This window comes from Ambystoma mexicanum, chromosome 12 (genome assembly GCF_040938575.1).
Source record: "Ambystoma mexicanum isolate Mex_15411 chromosome 12, UKY_AmexF1_1, whole genome shotgun sequence".
Classification (NCBI taxonomy): domain Eukaryota; kingdom Metazoa; phylum Chordata; class Amphibia; order Caudata; family Ambystomatidae; genus Ambystoma; species Ambystoma mexicanum.
Window position 1 is genome coordinate 572,906,740 of NC_090936.1, and position 22,910 is coordinate 572,929,649.

At 44.7% G+C, this 22,910-nt stretch overlaps 1 protein-coding gene across 3 annotated transcripts in view; it reads left to right on the forward strand.

Moving 5' to 3' along the window:
- STX3 (syntaxin 3) overlaps positions 1–22,910 on the forward strand; it is a 404,614-nt gene that overhangs the window by 360,949 nt on the left and 20,755 nt on the right. Inside the window, exon 11 of one of the 3 annotated variants that reach the window (XM_069628893.1) lies at positions 5,466–5,599. Coding sequence is in view for 2 of the 3 variants with exons in the window: in XM_069628895.1 (XP_069484996.1) it covers positions 5,466–5,615 (150 nt within the window). In the remaining variant the exon portion in view is untranslated. Of the gene's footprint in view, positions 1–5,465; positions 6,989–8,567; positions 8,676–22,910 lie in introns of those variants that run through there. The other 2 variants (XM_069628895.1, XM_069628894.1) reach the window with 2 other exon arrangements.

Here is a 22,910-nt window from a genome sequence, read left to right on the forward strand (position 1 = left end):
GTTGCATTTTAGAAACTGGATTGTAATGTAATTGTGTTTTCTATTGCTGTTAGTTCATATTAGTAAGCAGCAGGAATTTCTCTTGTGGTCTCTCTAGACAGACATCGTTAAATGTCTACAAACGTAACAGGAGTACAGAGGGCTCACGGGGAACAAGTAGACGATGCTGAGAGAGTACCGCCTTGGTGTGTTTGAAAGCCACGCCCTTCCACATAAGCTGCAGGCGGAGCAGCGTAGGGGCCTTAATGGGGTTCCTTCTCAGCTTTGATGCCTGCTACGCAAGAGTCTCCCAATAGAAGTGGAAGAGCTCAAATGGGCTGTGGGTCGTGGGAGAAGCACAGGTTGCTTTGGATGCTTAGAAAACCTTGTACTTTTTAAACATTATATAATGAATATTTATTTGACAGCTGCTTTTTACACCGATAAATATAGTGCTCACTGCACTGATTTAGTGTAGTGTGGAAAGTGAGCCATCTGTCCTGAGCAGTAGAGGTGGATATGTAATCCCTTGCCTGCTATCAGCAGAGTACTTTTGTTTTTTCTTTTTATTAAATGGGGACTGAACAAAAGGAAAACTCGTAGTAATCAATGGATTGGTTACACCAACCCATGCCAAGATAGTGTCTCTAATTAAATACCAATCTTCTTAACTAAGGAGTTTTACTAGTCACCATATAATGGTTCTAGCTAGTATAAGAAGGTGACCTTTACTCCTATATGACTATTAACAATACGCATTCCAAAACGACCTTTCACAATGCATTTTATTGTGATATTCATTAGACTGCTTCCTCTATATGTCAGAGTTTCAATTCAAAGAATTGGATAAATGTGTTAACACCTCGTTTTAATGTAATACCGTGGACTATACCTGCTAGATATAGAGACTCCGTTGTTAAAAGGAAAGATTTAATTTCCCAATGAAATGCACCTTATGAAAGGGGAGAGTGGTAGGGGAATCGCTGTGCCCAAGTCAGTGACCCAGAACCGTATCCTTCGCAGGTCAGTCAGTCTCTGTGATTCATAATTTTGCCACCTGAAAGCATACTTTCACAAAGGTGGCTTTGTGCCGGCCTTGTGGTGTGACGAAACTTCATTGTGTTCCTGTTGCCATGGGAACAAGACACCCCAAAAACGGGCAGTGACTGAAGGTTAGATGTTTTTGTATAGGATGTGTGGAACGGTGGTCTTTTTAAATATGTGCAGGTATTAATGTATGGGAATGTGACATTTGCATAAGCAGAGGATCAGGGACCTTATTTTTTTACTTAAATAAATGCTGCTACAAGAGTTTTACACAGCACCCATTTCACCGACTGTTCAAACGCCATAAAATCAACACACAAAATCACTGGCCCTTTGTAATAGGAAACCTGTGCTGGACAGAGGTTCTTTTCATTGGAGGAAAAGTGTGAACAATGGACAACAAGAAAAATCTACGCTGAAAGGCTTGTCACGAGGGCTCAGAATCCCCAACTTGATCAGTACTCTGCAAAAGATGACAGCCATCTTCACACAATGGCCCTCATTACGACCCTGGCGGAAATCGCGGTGCAAAATGCACCATGGAGCACGGCGGAAAGCTGCCGATAGCGGCATGGGGGTTGGCGGATTTTCCGCCCCATTCCGACCATGGCGGGGCGGTAAATCCCCATTCCCCATTTTACCCTTCCCCATTCCCATTTTTGCCCCATAGGGTATAATGGGAGTGGGGAAGGCGTTAATTACGCCACCGTAAAATACGGTGGCGTAATTAACAACAAGGTCCCGTAGCGCCATGGATTTCTCCGCCCGGAAAAACCAGGCGGAAAACGCTCCATGGCGCTACGGGAACTCGTAGTAGGGCGGACGGGTCCGCCGCGAATAACGCTGGCGTAAACCCACTCCGCCAGGGTCGTAATGAGGCCCAATCTCTTTTGATTGCATGGGTTTTACGTGCTTGCGGAAGAGTAATTGCTGGTGTAGTATTGTGTGTTTTCAAGATGTCATACGTTGTTTCTTGTGCTGGGATCAACAGTTCAATAAACCCAGCTGCAGCTACAGCCACACAGAACATAACCTTATGGTATGTGCACCATAATTTCCGTAACTTGAAACGAATGCTTTATCTAGTGCAGCAGACAAGGTTTCACTAATGGTCCCTTGGGAATATAGTGCACTTCATTTCTTTATTCAATTCGTTCTCATTGTCTCTTATGTTCCAATACATAATTCAGGTACCCAAAGCCACTTCTCAAGCACAAGTTCAATAACAAATACTGTGTATAAAAATACTTTTTACATTCTTTTTCAAAATTTCCAATATCAGAAAATTGAACTTTTTCTCCAGAGGTGCACACATCATTGCAATCGTGATTTACAAAGCCAAAGAAGAGATTGATGAAAACGAATAGCACAACATTACTAACTATACACCAAAAAACATATATAAAACTATGACACACATTGATTAGTCATAATGTGAAACCATTCCTATTCTCTTTGAGTTCCATGTCATAGTGAATTCAGTAATTGTTTACTAAAAGGTTGTGCTCTAAATGTAGGTATGGTGGCTACAGGTTTCTGCAGCAGGGTATTCTCAGTTTTGTGAACCCAGTGCCTTCCTCAGGGAAAACATTTAATTCTGTGGTTAACATTTTGGACATTGGCATTGATTTGTTTGTAAATCAAATAACTGTAAATAAGGTAGAACACTACTAAGATAATTTAAAATAACTTTCTACCTGTTCATTGCTAGATCTTTCTTCCTTAAATCCATTTGTTGGTACATATCTTTTATAAATTGTTAGATATGATCTGCAATTTAGCTACTAATAGTTAACAGTACAAAGTTCCAAGATACCTTTAAAAAAAATAAGACTTATTTCATGTAACCTTTCTACAAACCACACTGCCTTTTGAAAGAAAGCACGTGTCAATACTTATTGTCAAAATTCTTATTCAGGACTGTGTACTCCATACATGTATAAACAACAATGTTGTTTTATACATTTTTCTTTTTGGTTTGCTTAGCGTTCTCCGTTGTACCCTAGATCATTGACAAAGAAATGGTACTTGGTGAAAAGGAAGCAGACACAAAGGGATACCAATTGGGTATACACATGAAACCACCCTTCCATGATACTTGTACCCTCGCCTTTAACTATGGCCATTACACATTTCCTGTTCATCTTCCTTGCATTAGTCTTTTTCCTCTTAGTCAGAAGAGGAGAAGCAGTACTAGTAGCAGCAACAGCTGCTGCCCATGTTCTAATTATGGCAGTTTTGTTTCTGTAAATCTTCCGTAAGGGGGACCAAAAACATCAGTCTATTATAATTATACCTGCTTAATTCGCAGAAGAGGATAACGGTGGTAAATCAACTTTGTATCTCCCACTTACTCATTTGTTCCAAGTGCCTGTCCTCTGTAGTTTGACTGTACTTTGTGTAGTCAACTACAGGCTCCATGTTAGAATATCTATTCTTCTATGCTAGGAACTCGGTTCTCTTGCATGTATGGTAACCACACCCATATTTTTCACTTCTGTTTATCCGAGATACCCTAGATCAGTACACTACTTTAAATAGTTACTGTGATATTCACAAAATTCATGGTGCGAGGCTTTGATTAAGGTTGAGTGTTATAAGATTCTCAATTCCATTTGATGGCACTCGTTGATAATGCCACATTATTTTGGAGTATCCCTCACAGTTGCTCCAGATTGAACCAATTGGATTTGTATTTCATACAGCCCTGTATGCTGTTTATTAAGCAATCTATAGTAGAAAGAGCATGTTTTCTATGCAGGCCTATGACCTTGTCAAGTAGATACCAAAGTTCTATTTATGATAGCTCTATTCAAGATAGTCTTAATATATTTAGTTGCACCTAAGCAGAATCCTGTCCTTCATATAAATGGCAAAATGTAGTGTCTTCTAGTTTATGATCTCAATTTTTGACAGTAATTTTGCATTAAAGAAGCATTAGAGCCTGCACCACAGGGTTTTATTTTGTGATATGTAGCCACCACCTAGATTAGTGGTCCTTTGCCAAGGGTGGTGATCACCTATTGCACAACAAATCCTGCCATTACAGACTCTTAACACTGCTAGAGCTTACGTGAGGAAAAAAATGAATCCTCATCAGGGGCTTCTCATGACTGAGCATGTTTTACCTGTGACCAGTTTTTACATGGCACAAAGGGACCCTTGGAATGAAGGCATTTACAGGGTGTTACAGCCTGAATTCCATGCTTTCTAATTGATCAGTGAGCTGAAAACAGCGAGAAGAGCCTGGATTCCCCACTTTCTGATTGCATAATGAGAAGCAACCGTGCTTTTCTATTTCTGGTTTGTCAGCCACTATATTAGTTGAAACCAATAGAGCCTTAAGCTCCTTCTTGCCGTTCAAACTGTTCAATCAAAAGTTTCTTGAATGTATCAAATACCAGGATACATTGGTTTTCTAATTCCAGTCTGTGATTATTAGTATCACCACACCAGTTTGTTGCCTGTCATTTTCTCTTAACACAACCCATTTCAAATAATCGTGGGTGTCATTTTTCTTGGAAGTGAGCTTCAAGTGGGACATCCTCATGTTTCTGATAGATTTTAGGCCTGCGTTGAATCTTCCCCTTGTGCCAATTTACAGGGACCCCAAATCGAAGTCGCCCGTGTTTGATGAAAGCCCAATCGCTGGTCGCGGCTGCGTTTGCGGGTGGGGCTTGAGACCTTTACGGTCTGAAGTAGACGCCGGAGTGCCCTGCGTCCCCTTCGGCACTCACGGCTCGTTCCCAGGTGGCCTCGTTCTACTACGCTGCAGTGTTTTTGCTGGTAAATGTCATATGCTGCGATAGCCGCATGGGAAATGGCCTTTCACAGGGTGTAGGCTCCATAATGAAGTACATGTTGTTCCTGTTGTTCCTCCTCCACAAGTGAACTAGAACATCTTTCAATGTCCTCCCTCGTTTCCGAGCAAGCATGGACTTGGCCAGTTGAATCTTCTTGCTCTGCAATTTGTCTCAGTTTTGCAAAAGTACCCTTTTCAGGGTCTTGGTGTGTCTAGCAAAGGTGCTAAGAAAGGCGATTCATCTGCTGTAGCCTTCCCCATTGCTGAAAGATCATCTATTTGAAAACCACACTCCTTTCAATGAGTGGTGCATACATCGTTTGGATATCCTCTTCAGATCCATCTCATTTTTCGACAGGAGGCTTATTGAAAAGTCTTCTTTTCTTTTGAAATTTCTCCTCAGGGATAGAAACGGAAAAATTGACTCTTATCCCGCTTTGCTCTTAGATGCTGGCTAGCTTACTTCGTGTGTTTTGGTCCATGTTTTTTCTGATAGAATTTTGCATACGACTAGCCTGTATACTCACAATGGAGTAAACACAACCCCACCCCTAGTCTTCCACCCATTACTTTTCTTTGTCATGGGCTGTGACTTTCTATGTTGAGTATTATAATGATCACAATACTTGTCATTTAGGTTTGGACTATCAGAACGGTGTTGTGCAGACAGGCTGGTGATGTGATGGACCCTCAAGAACACAAGAACACCACATGGATCTCTACCCAAGACAATGCAGTCACCACAGGCAGATTTTATGTTGAGGAAATTATTCAGTGCACGTTATAAATGTGTATATGCTGCGTGGACGTTATTGGAGTGGGATGGATTAATGCATTACAGTCACTGCTTACACATGTGACTATTCATGTTGCCATGATGCCATGTTTGGAGCAGAGAGTCTGGCTCCACCTTCTCGCAGGACAAGGGGCAATGTATGATCACATTACAGTGTATACAGAATTTCCAAGAATCATGCGAGCATGTAAATGGACTGCTGGGAATGTCTGTTGCATCTGGGTCAGTACTAGGTTATGGATTGAGAAGGCTTATGATGGAAGTCTGTTTTCTCCAACTAAGGGCTTCATCCACCTTTTCTTCCTCTTCCTTTGTCAGTGAAAGCAATAGTGTGTCTTCTAGATATATTTCCTCAACAGTCCTCTCCCTTTTCTTTAAAGTGAATTCATTTTTATGTTAATTATCTGTTAGAAGGCATGGTTAATAACCTCTAATAGTGACTGCACTTCTTCTCAACAAGCTGAACATTGGAGTCCCGGAGTCTCTGCTTATGTGAATGCACGATTTGCTTGATCGGAATGATCTGTGTCAAGATTTCTTGTTGTAAATCATGTGTTTAACTATGACACACTGCTTGCAATTAATGGCTGGTTTGCTGGACCCATGGGAACTCAGTTCATCTCACCATGATGGTGGCCCGTGAACATGTTTATTTAAAAGGCAATTATGGTGCTTTATTTAAATGAATTACACAGGATGAATGGATTATCTGACAAAGGACCCGAATCTATGGATCCAAACCTGGTTTGACTGAGAATTGAACAGCCTTTCAGGGGCACAGACCCGTCAGGAGGTGCAATTCGGATGGGCTAGAATTACATTTCACTATGAGCCAGTCTATCTACTTTCTTCTCAACAAAATATTTGCAATTTTGGAATCCAATTTAAGCGTTTGAGGATCCCCAATTCTCCCACTGTGTGCCTGTGACAATATACTTTACACATGATGTAGCCATGCGTGGCTTTCCCCACACCCACTGGAAACCAGTGTCTCCCTCATTGGGATGCTTCTTCCTAAGTGCCTGGCCTGTATCCCTCGGAGACAAAGGGGTCAGGGCTCCCCCCAAAACCACGTAGTGGGCACTAGATTGTACGCCAGGCAGTACTTGCTGCTCCTTTGTCTGTCTTCCATGCTGTTAACGTGATTGTGTTTGTGTGGTGTAAGGCAAGCGCGGCTTCCCCATGCAATAGTTCCACAGAGCCCGTGCAGAGATGAATATGGTCGGCGAAGGTGGCTCGCATGCACAGAGCAATCACTTCAGTTTTCATGCTTTTTTCACAATGTAAATAGATGTTTTGTAATGAAAATGTAATAAATTATGAATTTTAAAATGGAAATAAAATATGAACTCAAGTTGAACAAATCTGTGGATGGCTATGGACGTGTGGTAGTGCAAGTGCAGCAGAGGGGATGGTAGAGTGGGATCCGCGCGATCACCAATCTTCCCGCTGATGTCTGAATGTTTGCAATGTGTGGTTTGAGCCGCAGCTTGTGTCGGAAGTCTGGTAAAGTCTTGAGACCATTGCTGTGGGGCATTGTATTTGAGTGCTGAGGGCTGTCCTCGCCAATTCAGAGCGACGGGGGGGCGAGGCGAGACTGAGAGACAGGAAAATGCAAATGAGAGAAATGTTGGGCTCTCCTCTACATCCAGGGGCTTTGGATGCCTTTTATGAGGGAGAGATGATGGATCCTCTCTTGTAGAGTTTGTTTCATCCCTTAGAAGAAACGGATAGTCGGCGCTTGACGAGCCAGAGAGACTGACATGTGTCTATTAAATGGAAATGGCCAGATGTGCCTGTTTAATAGACAGGTTCCTGCCATAGCCTAAAGGAAGATGATCCAAAAGCACCCTTGTTTTCTGGTGGGGAGGGTTATTTTGCATGTGACATGAATCCTAAAACCTCCCTGAGCAATAAGAACGTCTCAATAACTTCGCATTAGGGCCTGTGGGTGCAGGCATTAATGGGGGGAATTGCATTTCACCTGTGAGCTCTAACTCTAAATTATAGTACATCTGGGGAACAGTTAAAAGAGTTTGAAGGAATGTTTGAATGATTCTGCTTTGATGGGCACCTCACTGTAAAAGTGAATGTTGCTCACATTGTTTGTGTGGATTTCTCAAGCACACCAGAGAGGCTCAAAGCAGCGAGAACTTGTCCACTTGAGGGTTTGCTCTTTTCCTCCAATTACTTCACTCTTATCATAACTTGATATCGACTCCCCCCTGTGTTCTTCTATTAATGTTACCTATCAATTATTTCTTTGTTCTTCTATTGTTCATCTTCCCCTGTTCTTTCACTTGTTTGTGTTAATGTGTTTGCTTGTGTAGATGTAGGTTAGCCTGTTCCCTAGAACCCTGGGTGTTCTGCCTCTCAGGGTTGTTTATATTTTGTATTCCAGCCAATACGTTTCTCTGGTATCCGGTGATTCCATCGAATGCAATGCATCGAATGCAAAAGCATTGAACGCAAAAGCCTCGAAAAAATGCATGTTTTTGTAGTTAAAGGGTTTAAATGGGTTTAAAGGGGTAAAAAACAAGGGTGGGGGGGGGGACCCCCCATAAAAAAAGAAAATAATGCATTTTTCCATGGCTTTTGCATTTGAGGCTTTTGCATTCGATGCTATCACTATAAACCGTTTCTCTACCCCAACGCCAACCGTCAATTGTACTCGCGTTTTTCCTCCTGATCCCTCCCTTTGCGGATACCTTTTCTAAACTAGTTTCTCTTTCTGAATTGTTCCCCTTGCTCTCCCTTTTCGTTGCTGTTCTCGGTGTAGCAGTTTCCCCTCCCTTTTCACTGCTTCCACCCTACTCCTCACCGCTCTCCTCTCTACAGTAGTGCCACCTTCCACTGCTCCCTTTTATTTGCCCGCGTCTGTTCTGTAGCAGCGTGTTACGATTGTCTACTCTTTCCTTGCTGCCGGCTGCCCTGGCCTTGCAGAAGAAGATCATGATAATGATTTGCTGCATCATCCTCGTCATCATCGCTGCCTCCACCATCGGGGGGATTTTCGCCTGAGGACTGTCACAAACTGGCTGCTTCGTGCTGGTAAGAGGTGTCCATGCTGCATACAATGTTTATTACCACTAGAAGGCTGCATAGTGACTCTTCCCACTGCTTAGCACAGAAAGCTAGCCATGATGGAGCTGCATTTCCCAGTATTAACGCTAGAGTGCTGGCTATTCGATATCAGAAGTTCTTAACTCTTGGCAGTGGTTTGTAATTATACTTCACACATAATTTTTGTAAGTTCCCACTTCTTTCCAAGAGGTCTGTGCGTGGTGAGGGCTTCAATTCTACTCTTCCATTACAGGAATGGCCATAACGGAGATGCAGTAGTCTCTGCTTACTATTTGAAGGTGGCCTCTCTAACATCAAAATGATGGATCTGCCCTTCCACTAATGGGACAATGTTGATGCAGTAGGAGTGTTCACCTCTCATGGTTAGATGACAGACCATGATGTAACTGCAGTTGTGATGAAAGCTCTACTGCACTGCAGGAGTAGAGGGGTGCATAGTGGCTAAACTACTTAAAGCAGAATCCTTTGCAATATATTGTATCCCCAACAGAGCTCCAGTAAATCCTTCTCCCCTGAGAGTCCATAGATGAGTCAAGGAAGGAGAGGGTTTTGTCTCCTTACAAAGGCAAAAGGTTACATGGGATTGGTCCAAAGCAGGCCTTTTGTCAGGGGTGCAATCCGGTCTGCTTTGATAAGTATCCTTTGCCTTTTGACATACCAAGAGTGCTTTGTCTGCAGGAAGTGGGGAGGCAGGATGTTGTTGAGAGCCATAGCAGAAATCAAGTTGGTGGCATCCCTCTCTGTGCCTACGTTTCTCCTCTGGCTACTGTAACTCTGTCCCCTTCCCATGCCTGCAGACTTCAAAAGGACTGAGCACTCTGGCGTAAACCTAGTTTAATGTTGGGACTGCCTTTGAAGCACAAATTAAGAGGGGCATGCTGGGCAGGGTTCCTGTGCCCTTGGAGGAAGTTGTTGTCCCTTCCTCCAATAGGATCAAAAAAGGCAGCTTCCTGGCCATGGGCCTGGATGTCTCCACGTCAGCTGTATGGGGCATACAGCTATTACTCATAGCCCTGTAATTGCTGAGCACTGCTCACCACTCTGACACTACTAATATGACATTGCATGTTGTGGCTGTATTATTGCATGACCCTACTAGTCACTATGCTATAGTTAGGCATGGCTTATATTTACGGTTAAACATGCCACCAGGCTGTCTAGTATACACTGTTAAGTTTTGAATTAGAGGTGTGTACAATTTAAAAGGCACCTCTGCCTGTTGGAACTTTGTGTTGGAGCTGTAAGGAATGCACATTTGAGCATCGAAACTGCCCTGCTGCCACTGCAGGGCCGGTGATGGTGTGTGTCAGGAGACTATTTCAGGAAAATCAGGAGTGCCACACAATTTTTGTATAGCCCATGATGAAGGGGGCTTGATTAGCAGACAACCATTTCAGAAATAGAATTAACTGAATCGCTTGATTTCATATAGATAGAAGAAAAAAACCTCCAGCTATCCGGCGCTCCCCAGCTGGAATTCTTCCAAAGCAGCTCCTCGAGTGTCCATCATTTAATTAGTTGCTGTCCTGAATTTCCATTACATGACAAATCTACAATTCTTACTACCAGAGATTACTACATGTGCAGCACTCCTCTATTGCTTGCAGTAAAGGGTAGACCATGCTGTGCGTGTGTGGCATAGCAGTGTTAACACTCCTTGCCACTGGAGAGCAGGGGGCGAGTGTTGCATCTCCTATTCCTTACCACTAGAGGACATGCCAAATGAACCATGATCATAGCAGCTCTCACTTAACACATTTCAGTTCAACTATGTTTGCAGTAAAATGAACATCATATACACAAAGTTTCTAATAGCGGAGAAGAGGCGGACATGCCTTCCGTGTTCACTTCACACCAGAAGAGGACAAATTATGCCATAGTGGCAGCTCTTATGTTTCCCGCATACCAGGGCACAGAACAAAAGATGCACGTTTCTCTGAGCAGCAGTGGATGGTTACTCTGACAGTAACACAATGGAAATCATCTGACGGTTGCAGTTCCATAGTCTCACCACTGAAGGGCAGACTATGACAACAGAAGATTGTGCTCGTCTCTACCGGAGGACAAACCAAGACTGCGTGCTTTTCCCACTTACTCCATTGGTAAATTCTAAATTAGACGTAGCGCTCGTTTCTTGGCAGCGAGGTCACATGACCAAGCTGCATGGATTTCTTTTCATAATTAGCAGGTTGGCATCTTCATTTCACTCAGCTCACCCACAACCAGCGGGCATATCACTAGACAGCTGCAGTTCTTTCATCTCACCAGTAGAGGGTTGGCCATAGGAGATGCCATTTTCTCGCCACCAGTTGACAGAGATAATACAGCCAAGTGTAATCATATAACCAGGGTCGGACTGGGGCATACAATTGGGACCAATGGAAAAGTGGCCCACAGTTAAAAATTGGCAATTCATTCCTTTAACAGACTGACTAGTACACACAGGGGAGTTTTTTCATAACATGCGATGTAAATTGTGCAATTTAAAGAATATGTATTCAGCAACAATGGTCAAAAATACTAGCCGCATAGGGAAGTAACTCATCAAACTGGCCCACGTTGACCAAATAAATGGCCCACGTTGACCCAAATAAACTGGCCCACACTAGCATTTTGTTTTTGGTTCGGACATTGCCCTATAGGCCAGTCTGAGCCAGCATCTAAGCTGCACTGGTGAGGAGAGATGTAAAGCTCATGTTCACTTCTCATCCCCGCAGGAGACACGTGATGCCCATGAGGTGCTCTTTTTTCCTTCTCGGTGGCTTTTGTGAAGATCGTAGTGTAGTTGCTGTTTTTTTAGTTTTTAACCACTAGCGTGCAAGTAATGACAGCTGCAGATCTTCCATTTCATTCTCGCCTCTCTAAATCCAACAGCCGCGCAGACATCAAAGTGCTGGACTTAACCCCTAAAGCACAGACCATGATTAAGCAGCAGATGTTGGGCCACGTGAGTTTGGCATTTATGCAATTGAAACAAATGCAGAATTACCGCCAAACTCAATTACTACTATTGCAGCATTAAGCTCCTCGTAAAGGCAGTAGCGGTTGATGAATTTGGAGGGGCATAAATCTATTTGTCTAATATGCACGAGCGAGTGCAGTGAAGGAGCCTGAACCAAACCAGGGGGAACTCGTTGGGGAAGGCACGAGTTCTCCTTTTGAGAACATTTTTTAAATAACGGGTTACAATGGTGCATTTTACAGAACTTTCTGTGGAGAATTTGGGTAAAAAGCCAAACAATTTGCAATCAATTGTGTAGGGTAGAGCACAGAAAATAAAAACAGTAGATGCAAGTCCCCAACAGTGCACAGGACCATTTTCCAATACATTCTCATTAAGCCTTTGCCCACAACATATGCCAATATAGAAAATATTTGTGTGCTGACTGTGCCCATATATGTCCATGCATACTGCACCTATATTTGCCAGTATGACCATACAGGGACTCCCAGCTGGTAAAAGGACATTCTGTGCTATGCCACATAAATAAAGTATATTCAGACTAGCTATCCCCAGATAGGCAAGTCTCCCAGCATACCAAGTAATGAAACATATGTTTGCTTTTAACCTTGATGCGATGCACACAAATGCCATGACGCGCAAAGAATATATGGCTAGACCAGAGCCAACAATGTCAGCCAGTCTAGCCAGGTTGTGAATCTAAAAATATTATACTATGGAAAGAAAATGAGATCACAAAGACACAGAAATGCATATTCAAACAGAACACAGTTTATTGCGCATGGCAGCAGACGTCAGCTGCCACACTAGCAGTAGCATTAGCACTAGCAATCTAGTAATGAGAGCTTCGGCAATATGTCCCCTCCCAGCACACCCTCGTGCTGAGAGCTTGCCAGCCCCCTGCCTCTTCCTAGCTCTACTCTAACACTGTAAAGAAATCCACTGTTTTACACATAGTGGAATATTGTATTGACGCACATGCGTGGAAAGCAGTCCATGGCAACAGCACTTGTCTACCTATGTGCATGCATTGTTATAGCATGAACTGTACTGGGAGTGACATGTTCTCCTATAATATTCTAAGAAAGCAAGCATATTGTGCTAACATTCCTGTCTTTTTGCACAAGACAGTCTAACTGCAGCAACAAAAACATTTGCCATGTTATCTCATAGTCAAGGCTGTATTTTCTTGGCTGAAAGATATCTGACAGTCTGCCAACACACAAATTGTTATGAAAATATCTGTGTTCAGCTGTGTGGAAACATTTCCTTTCGTGCTCATCAAAAGCCAAATTCACAATAGACAAAAACAGACCATATTTATTTCTAGCACTAGGAAACACAGACTGTGCGCTATACTTAATAACAAGCATATCTGTCTACATGGCACTCAGGAAATATTAATCCGTGATAGCTCAGAACAAACTATAGTGCTAAACAGAGTTTACACTAAATTATGAATGGATTAGCCCGTGCTAATTAACCATAAAAATGAAGATTAACAACGTAATAACACTTGTTTGCTTTACCCTTGATGACCAGTAAAAAGTAAAAAATCCCATACCACAGTGAGACAGTAAATGCACACTGACACCATAGACCAAGTTAGCCATGTAATAACAGTTATCATGTTTACCTTTCCTTTGATGCCAAGTACCAAATGTCATATCACATTAAGAAAGTAATTGCAGACTGGCACTATTAATGTAGGTCAGTCTAGCCAAGTAATAGCACTTATGTCTGGGTCAGGAGGCTAGCTCAGGGGCAACGTATTTGTCTTAAAAGTAAGACAACGCAGAGCAACACAGGTTCGAATCCCGGTCCTTTAGAGACGGGTGTCCGGTATTGGGCACGTAATAAATTTTCTTTATTAATTATGTTTGCTTTTCCCTTGATGTGAAGTACAACATCCCATTAGACATTAAGAAAGTATATGCAGACTGACACTAGTGGTGCTAGTCTCCATATACTTTAAAACGGAATCAATTCAGATTGCAATGTTTACATGGCACTTAATATCAATTTGTAATTGACAGGAAGATAAGGACATAGCTTGCCACTTAAGTGCAAGCTGTAACCCCTCCATTTCTTGCTTCTTACGAACAGAACACACATAGTGCATTCGTTAAAATTCTGCCTTTTCACCACTAGGAAGCAGACCATAGCATATGAGCAGTTTACATTTCCTACCATTGATGGATTCACCCTTAGCGGGCTTGTTTTGTGTGATCCCGACCAGAGGCGGATCATTGCACACTTAGTTCTTCTCGCCAATAGAAAGCATGCCATAGTAAAAGCTGCACTTCTGCATTATCACCACTGGAAAGATTAGCATGACAACGTTTTTTTCTTCTCGCCACGATGATAGTTACACTTCCCACTCTTATTTTTCAACACTAGAGTTGGAATAATTATCGTCACGGCCCCCGGTCATCTCTTCCCATCAATAGAAGACCGTTAATGGTGGAGGCTGCTTGCCTCCAAAGAAATGGTAATCCATGCCAGAGTTGCATTTCCTCTTCTATACGCTAGATGGCAGACCATTGCAAGATGTAAGACCCCGCTCCATTGTACTAGAAGAAGGGCCTTGCCACAACTGGAGTTCCCACTCGTAGAGTTCATTCCATAACCAGGCTGCTGTTTTCACTAATATCATTTATATATTGGCCAGTCACATAAAGAAACAATAGATAACATGAGTGCATTATTAGAGATCACACGGTCATGAGCAAACATTTTCTGGGTTTGTTTTCAAAACGCAGTCCAAAATCCTCAAACTGAAAAAGAGTAATGCACACGCAAAGTTGTTAATACTACCCAACAGATTAACACTGTGCACGGCTGTCTTCCCTGGTGCATTTGTGCAAAACCGAGTCCTTCCCTTCCATTGCGAGTATAACTCTCCCAGTGTCCCACAATGCCACCGTGCACACTTCCCTTCTATTTCCGGTAGGTACTCTGGTGTGTAGCAAGGTATATGCTGCAGCTCTGAGGCGCAAGGGTAGCTTAATCTTCACTTCAAGCCGTCTCCTCTCCGGGCATGTCATTCGCTGGGAGTTCACACATACGGTCCCTGTTCAGTGGCGGAGCCAAGGAGGGGGCAGGGTGCCTCCGCCACTGTTCCTGTTGAGCCAGGGGCTGTGTTGTGGTGGATGCAGAGTTAGCTAGACAGTTACTATGTGCAGGGCTGTAGGGTACTAAAAAACACGAAGTCTAGGACGGTAATCAATCCACGCCCGGGCAGAGGTTAATGGTGCAGAGGCTGTTCTTCTGGAGTGGCGAGGCCTTGTCTCATGGTAGATTCAGTAAGTGGGAAACTAGCAGGCATGCCGCTAACAAAAACAATGCCCCATGCCTGCTGGTGACCAGAACAAACCTGCTCCCTGGAGCCGGAGATTTATGGGGAGCGCGATTGGGTGGGGGCTCTTATTAAATGCCAGTTTTATTTAAATTGGCACGCACATTTCCTGATACCTCAAGACGAGTCTGGAAATATAGAAGTGGATCCTTGTAGACTCTGGGTGGTAGCCATCTTAGGTTATGAAAGCAGCTGCGCATGTGAGGGCTTTCGATACTCTGCTGAGAATGCCGTTACATGCTACAATGCAGTGACGCATCCTGGCAACGCCTTCTGTATGAGTGCATGTAAGAGTTTCCTAGGAAGAAACATTTTCAGGAGGATAGATTCAGTCTAGTTCCTCACCACACTGCTCCCAGAGCCATAGCAAAAGGAGTTCAAAAAGAAAAGAAAATCCGTACTCCACGTGTGAAAGAGATCATGCACATTTTTAAAAGGCCCTGAGGGAAGACTATAAGAGCAGGATGCGTTCCCACACGTCCTCTTCCTCAACAAGCACTGCAGCATCCTCCTCCTCATCAGGTTAAGTTCGTTCCACTAGAGGGGAAACTCAGGGGAAAGTACCTGGACAAAGAAGCCCTAAAAGTAGTATTGGGTACAGTGTCAGACTACATGGGTCTCCAACATTAGAGCCAAGCAGACCTCCTCTGTGACAATTCATGAATACTAGTCAAGTGGGACTTCCACTGTTAAATGCGGCCAAAGAGGACATTTCGAAGGAATGTTTTGATCCAGATAGTTAGTTACAAAGGTTTATATGCTGAAAGGAGAGGAACCATCCCTCCAACTTGATTATATCATGCCAAGCCTAGTCGGGTGGTCATCCATAGACCCCGAGAAAGCAGATGGGGCTTTGCGAACCGTAACAATGCAATTTAGGAGGGGCCAATTGTGACCCAATCCTGCGAGGCATGAGGGCCCAGGTGGTACTATTGTCAGACGGACTATAATGGAGTATGTGCTTCAGCCCTGACCATGAGAGCAGCGGTATCAGGATTCTGCCACGTATATCTGAGGGACTGGCACCCAGAAGGCCCCAGAAATGCAGAGCTATGCAAATATCTTTCAGAGGTAGACTGCTCGCTGGTGGTTCCTTGGAAGACAAGATCAACATGTTCTTCAAGACTGACAAGCGTGCTGCTGATCCCAGAATATAAATGTAGCCAAAACCCAAGTGAGAGTCTTAAAATGGGAGAAAATCAAATACCGCTGCTGATAATCAAAAGGCAGGGTCAAGCAAGCCAGCTGCAGAGGAAGGCAGCAGTTTCCTCCGAAGACAGGGAACACCTTCTCTCCCCAAAATCTCAGAAGTCCTGATGCCAGAAGAGTGAAGGCAAGAAGGTGCAATTTTCACACACATGGGGGAAGCTCTCTACAGATTCCTGGACAAACATCCGCTCTGCATACACCATAGTTTGAATCTATCCTAGAAGAGTTGGGAGTAATCCAGACACTGCTTCCCAGTGGCAAGTTCAAGAGGAAGGTGGTAATCTAGGAAATCAAGAAAGCAATAAGCACAGTGTCTATAGAACAGATTGTTCACAGCGTCTATGCAATAGTCTTTTTAGTGCCAAAATAGACCAGAAAGGTCAGAATGATTCAGTACCCAAAGAGGTTGAATTTGAATAACCCAAATCATTGCTTCAAAATGTGTCTCCAGAAGCTCGCTCCACTCATGAGGTACAATTTCCTGGCAGAATTAGATACCCAGAATACATACTTTCATATTCCAATCAATCTGCCCATCAGGAGTTTCTACGATTCTCAATTGTGGAATGCATTTTCAGTTCCTTCCATTCAGTCACAACATAGCTCAGAGTCTTCAGCAAAGTTCTGGCACTGGCTGTTCCTCACCTTCACTTGTAAAGTATCTAGACCTTCCCATACCAGAGTTACTAGCTAATCAGGGCAACTTCACATATGCAAGACACTGCAATCTCTGGGGTTCCTCCCAAACATTGTACAAAAATCACATCTGGAGCAATAGAAGCTTCTCCAGTTTATAGGTGCCAGGTTTTGGACTATAATATGAGTCATTTATAAGCCCCTAAGTGTGTGGTAGACCCGGAGGCATTGCAGGGGCGACTGGTCATGGAGAAGCCTGGTACCCAATGAGACTGAGGGTAGCCAGGCAACCAGTTAGCACAGCAGATGGGTAGGTCAGCAGGGAAGAGAGAGAGAGAGAGAGAGAGAGAGAGAGAGAAAGCAGAGGCGAAAAGGAAGGTTTTGAGCTGCTTCTGGAACCTAAGGTGGTCCGGCTCAAGTTTGAGAGGGGCAGGGAGGCCATTCTAGAGGGAAGCACCTGCAGAGGGGAGAGATCTACCACCCACTCTCTGCCTGGAGAAGCGTCTGACCCTCAGAGAGTTAGAGGTGTCTGAGTGAAGGGCTTTAGAAGGAAGGTGTTTTAGAAGAGAGTTGGATGTAGTGCGGGCCTTGTGGATGATGCAGAGGGTCTTGAACGTGATCCTGGCAGCCACAGGGAGCCAGTGGAGAGATTTTGGCACTGGAGAGATACGGTCCCTGGACTTTAGGCCAAGGATAAGTCTTATAGTCCTGTTCTGGATTAGCTGCACAGGGTAGAGTAAAGGAAGGCAGAGAAAGAGGCTGTTGCAGTAATTCAGCCTAGAGAGAACCAGGGCTCTGGAGACCGTGAGCTTCTGGGGGAAAGTGAGAAAATGAAGGATGCCTCTGAGGAGGTGCAGCTGGTAGTGGGCCTTCGTGGCAATGTCTGTGATGTGAGAAGAGAAAAAGAGAGAGTCGAGTCGAAGATGACAACATGGTTTTTTGCCTCACAGGAAGGCGAATGAAGAGGGCCCAAGGAGGGCGGCCAGAGTTAGAGAGGGAAATCAGGAGTAGGGGTTCATATCTCAGTTCTACTGGCATTAAGGCAGAGATCATTGGAGGTACATCAATCCTGAATCATGGATAGACAGTCAGGAATGAGTGAGAGAGGAGGCTGAGGGGAGCCTGAAAGATAGCTGACTGTTATCCGCATAACACTGAAAGTTAGAGGAGAAAGTAGAGATAAGGTGGGCCAAGTAGTCATTGAAGAGCCAGGGTGAGAGGTTAGAGCCCTGGGGAAAACCACATGAGGAGAGAGAGAGGCGGGGGAGAGAAAGGACACAAGTTGGATCTGGGATGGTCGGTCCAGGAGGAAGGAGGTCAACCACCCCAGGGCCTGATCCATGATGCTCAGGTTCTCACGGAGTCGATTGATCAGGATGGCGTGATAGACTGTGTCAAAAGCAGAGGAAAGGAGGATGAGGACAGAAGGAAGGCTTGAATCAAGATTAGTGAGCAGATCTTCATGGGTGTTCTGGAGAGCCGTTTCAATGCCTCTGGGTGCTCTGAAGCCAGACTGATCGTCATGGAGAACAATGGTCACGGTTCGCCTGTGGCGTCTATGGGCAGGCTGGCGCCACCATTGATTGTGCATCATGCTGTCTTCCGCGTGTGTGCAGCGGTCTAGAATATTTCAAAGATGTCTGCCGCCTCAATGTATACGCCCATCTCATGCTGTTCGGAGCATTGCAACCGTTGTTTCTGTGCGGTACGCTCGCTCAGCGTTTCCCTTCCTGGTACCTCATTGCCTGTTTTGCTAACCCAATTCATCTGACTGTTTCAGTCCGTTGACTTCTCTGCTCCTGCTCACTGTATCGGCGGCTGTATCCTTCTTTCCACAGCACCGGTAGCTCTCTCCCTCTCTTACCCTTTCCACTCTGTGTTTCCAACTTAACCGGTTCCTGCTATGACGAGTAACCCTATCTTCTCTGTTTAATCTTCCGACACCGGAGTGTCTTCTGCGAGTCAGCTCCTATTTTGGATACAAACTTCCATACAGCCATCATTTAAGACTGGATACTTCAGTGATTGCAAATTCCGAACAGCTAGACGGCAGTCATCACTAAGAAACACCACAGGGTTTTTTTTTAGACCAAGGGCTTTTTTCCCTGTTTTGGGGTCGGCTCCTCGGGGTCCACCTGTGCCCAAGGTGTCCCTCACCTGGACAAGGTGGCCTATGGGGGAGCTCGCCCTTATCTCCACGACCGTAGAGAGAAAGAAGGCGGCGGCTTTGGACAGCAAGATCAGAACAAAGAAGGAAACTTTTACTTCGGAAAGTCCTACTTCAGATCCAGGTGAGGAGGAAATCGAGGAGGGGGCATCGGTCTTTGACAGTTTGCAACGCCCAAACCCACCCATGGCCTCCCTCGAACAGTATCAAGAGCTAGTCATGGCTCTACAAGGACTCACTGCAGAGGTACAATCTTTAAGAACAGAGAATACTAACCTCAGACAACAGTTTGTGGCAAGAGAAGAAAACCGAGGAGATCTCCCTCCACTGTAGTTTCCTTTCAGGAAATACGATGGAAACCCACAACAGATGAAATCATTTTGGAAGCCTGCCTAGTCTAATTTGCATTCCGCCCCAGAGCTTATGAGACTGATCGGGCAAAAGTAGGCTTTCTTGTTTCAAATTTAGTTGTAACGCCTTGGCCTGGCCACCCCTTTCATAGTCCAGTCTGACTCATCCATAAACGACTCTGGGTTGTTTATTCAACACTTCAGGGCACTTTTCAATAGACCTGAAGTGCAATACTCTACCTACGAAGCCCTGCTAGATATAAGACCGGGTTCGCAGGATGTTCAAACATTTGCTTCTGCATTCCTAAAATACGCTACGGAGGCAGGATGGACAGATTCAGCCCAACAGACACTGTTTAGAAGAGGCCTACATGAGGACCTCAAGGACGAGCTCGCCATGGTGGCGAGGCCAGCCACATTTCATGAACTGGGGACCTTGTCACTTCAACTTGAATTCAGGATGGTGGAAAGACGACAAGAGAGGCGAAAGACCAGAACAGTTCCTCCTTCCATCATGCCTTCAACTGTGGTTCCGGAGAAGGTATCGGGCGAAGAGCCCATGCAGATAGGAACAGCTCGGGTACCCCTCACTACAGCAGAAAGAAACCGATGCAGAGAACTCGGACTCTGCATGTATTGCCACCCCGACCCTAGGCAGGGATCCTGTCAGGGAAAGGATCATCAATCCCTGTGATCAGACCTAACTTGCAAAGGTACACTCTGATTGCCGCCTTATGGTTTTAGGAATAAACATCCAGATCGGCACATCTTCCCCCATTGAAAAGCTAGCCATGTTGGACTGCGGAGCGGGCGGGAACTTTATGGATACTGCCTGGGCAGAGGAAAGAGACATCCCGGTTATATCCAAAACAGATCCCATACCCGTAGAAGGCATAGATGGGACTCCCCTTACCTCTGGACCCATTACCTTGGAAACTTGTATTCTCTCTGTATCGCTGTTCCATCATCAGGAGAAGATGTGTTTTGTTCCGATAAGAGCTACACATTTCCCGGTCATCCTGGGCATGCCTTGGTTAAGACAGCATAACCCTTGTTTAGACTGGGCCTTGAATACCATCAGCTTCCAATCTACTCACTGTCAACAGAACTGTTTTATTCCGGCCCAAAGGAACAGTCAGACTGGGGTTAAGATCTCCCTCACATCCTCAGTGGTCCAGTCCATCCCACCACAGTACCAGGAGTACGCCGATGTGTTTGAGGAGGTTACTCCCCGTATTCTACCATCACACCGAAGAGCGGACTGCTCAATTGACCTACAACCCAAAGCAAATATTCCTGTAGGAAGGATGTTTCTCCTGTCCTTACCTGAAAGACGCGCCTTGAAGTAATACCTGGATGTTAATTTAACCAACAACCTGATGAGGGAGTCCCGATCTCCCATGGGTGCCTCTCTGTTCTTCATTCCGAAGAAAGGAACCAGCCAAATGAGACCGTGCATAGATTACCACGGATTGAAAAGCCAGTCCATCCAGCACCGGTATCCTATGCCCCTCATCAAGGAAGTCTTGGAAGCCGTAAGGGGAGCATGTGTGTTTACTAAACTAGATCTCAGGGGAGCCTATCACCTGTTAAGAGTCCGAGCGGGGGACGAGTGGAAGACTGCATTCCGAACCCCACTAGGACACTACGAGTATCGGGTGATGCTGTTCGGTCTGGTAAACGCTCCCTTTATATTCCAGCGATTTGTTGACAAGACCTTGCAGATCTTCTTTTTCCCACCGTGGTGGTCTATTTGGATGATATCCTGGTTTTTTCATCTAATTTGACCGAACACAGACGTTTAAAGGAAGTATTAAGTTGATTAAGACACCATTTGTCAGCCAAACCGGGGACATGCGTTTTTGATGCAACTTCTGTATCCTACCTAGGGTACATCCTTTCCAGCGATGGCATACAGATGGACCCAGGAAAGATCAAGGTGATTCAATCATGGCCTATACCCAAGAGCGTCAAGGATATACAGACATTTTTAGGCCTGTCCAACTTCTACCGGAGGTTCATCACCAGCTTTTCAGAAACAGTGCTGCCTGCCACATAGCTGTTAAAAAAAAAGGAGTCAAATTTGGGTGGAATGAACAGGCTAACACTGCCTTTCAGACACTAAAGAAATGTTTGTAACTGCTCCTATCTTAGTACAACCCGATCAAGCGTCTCCGTTCATAGTTGAAGCAGATGCATCAGGAGGTGCAATTGGAGCTGCTCTTCTTCAAAAAGCTACCGACGGTAATGAACACCCCGTAGCTTACTACTCCCACACGTTAACATCTAGTGAGAGGAACTACGTGGTAATCGAAAAGGAATTATTGGCAATCAAACAGGCCTGTGAAGAATGGCGCCATCTGCTGCAGGGAGCAGCTTTCCCCTTTCTGGTGAGAACCGACCATGGCAATTTACGGGTTCTCAGTCAAATGGAATGCAAGAGCCCAAGACATGGTCGCTGGGCTTATTTTTTTGCCCAGTATGACTTTGAAATTACATACATTCCCGGCAAAGAAAACATCCTGGTGGACGCATTGTTTCGCAGTCTGGGTGAAGAGAGCAACCTAAACCATGGGCAGGAGAGGGTTTTGGCAGGGAACCGAATAATGGGAACTGTCAGCAATTTCCTTCAACAAGTGCAAGATGCCTCTGTGCGTTCCGGAATCCCACAACTCCCAGGACATCCATTAATAGAAAGACAGAGAGGTCTGTTTTATCACAAACATGCTCTGTTTCTACCCACCAAAGAACTACAGACAAAGGTAATAACATGGTGTCATGATGTTCCCCCACCCAGTCATAAAGGTACCCACACCACCACTGAATTGGTTTCAAGATATGTTTGGTGGCCAACGAGCCACAAGGACATAAAGACCTATGTAATCCCCTGCCAGGTGTGTGCCAGCAGTACCTACGCCACTGTAAAACCCTTGGGACTGCTACAACAAGACAAGACTCATTTGGGACCCTGGCAGCACGTGTCCATGGATTTTATTGTGGAACTTCCACCATCAAAAGACATGACTGCGATAATAGTTGTAATTGATTCCTTCAGCAAATTGGCTCCCTTTTCCCCCAAGAAAAGTCTTCCCACAGCCCCGGAAACAGCTAATGCTTTGCTAAGAGACATCATTCGTTTGCATGGCATACCACTCACCATAGTCTCTGACAGAGGCTCCCAATTCACCTCAGTCTTTTGGGCTACACTATGCAAAGGCTTAGGGGTATATAGGGCTTCGTCGTCTGGGTATCACCCGCAAAGCAATGGTCAGACCGAATGCCTAAACGCCAATCTTGAACAATACCTCAGATGCATTTGTAACCAGAAACGGGACGATTGGGTGGACCTGCTAGCCTTGGCAGAGTTCGCTTATAATAACACCCGACACTCAGCCTTAGGAATGAGTCCCTTTTTTTAAAAAACATTTGGCTACAACCCTACACATCTTCCAGAGAAGAGTATAATGCCTTCCAAAATACCTTCAGTGGATCAACTCCTGGAGACCATCAAGAACACCCA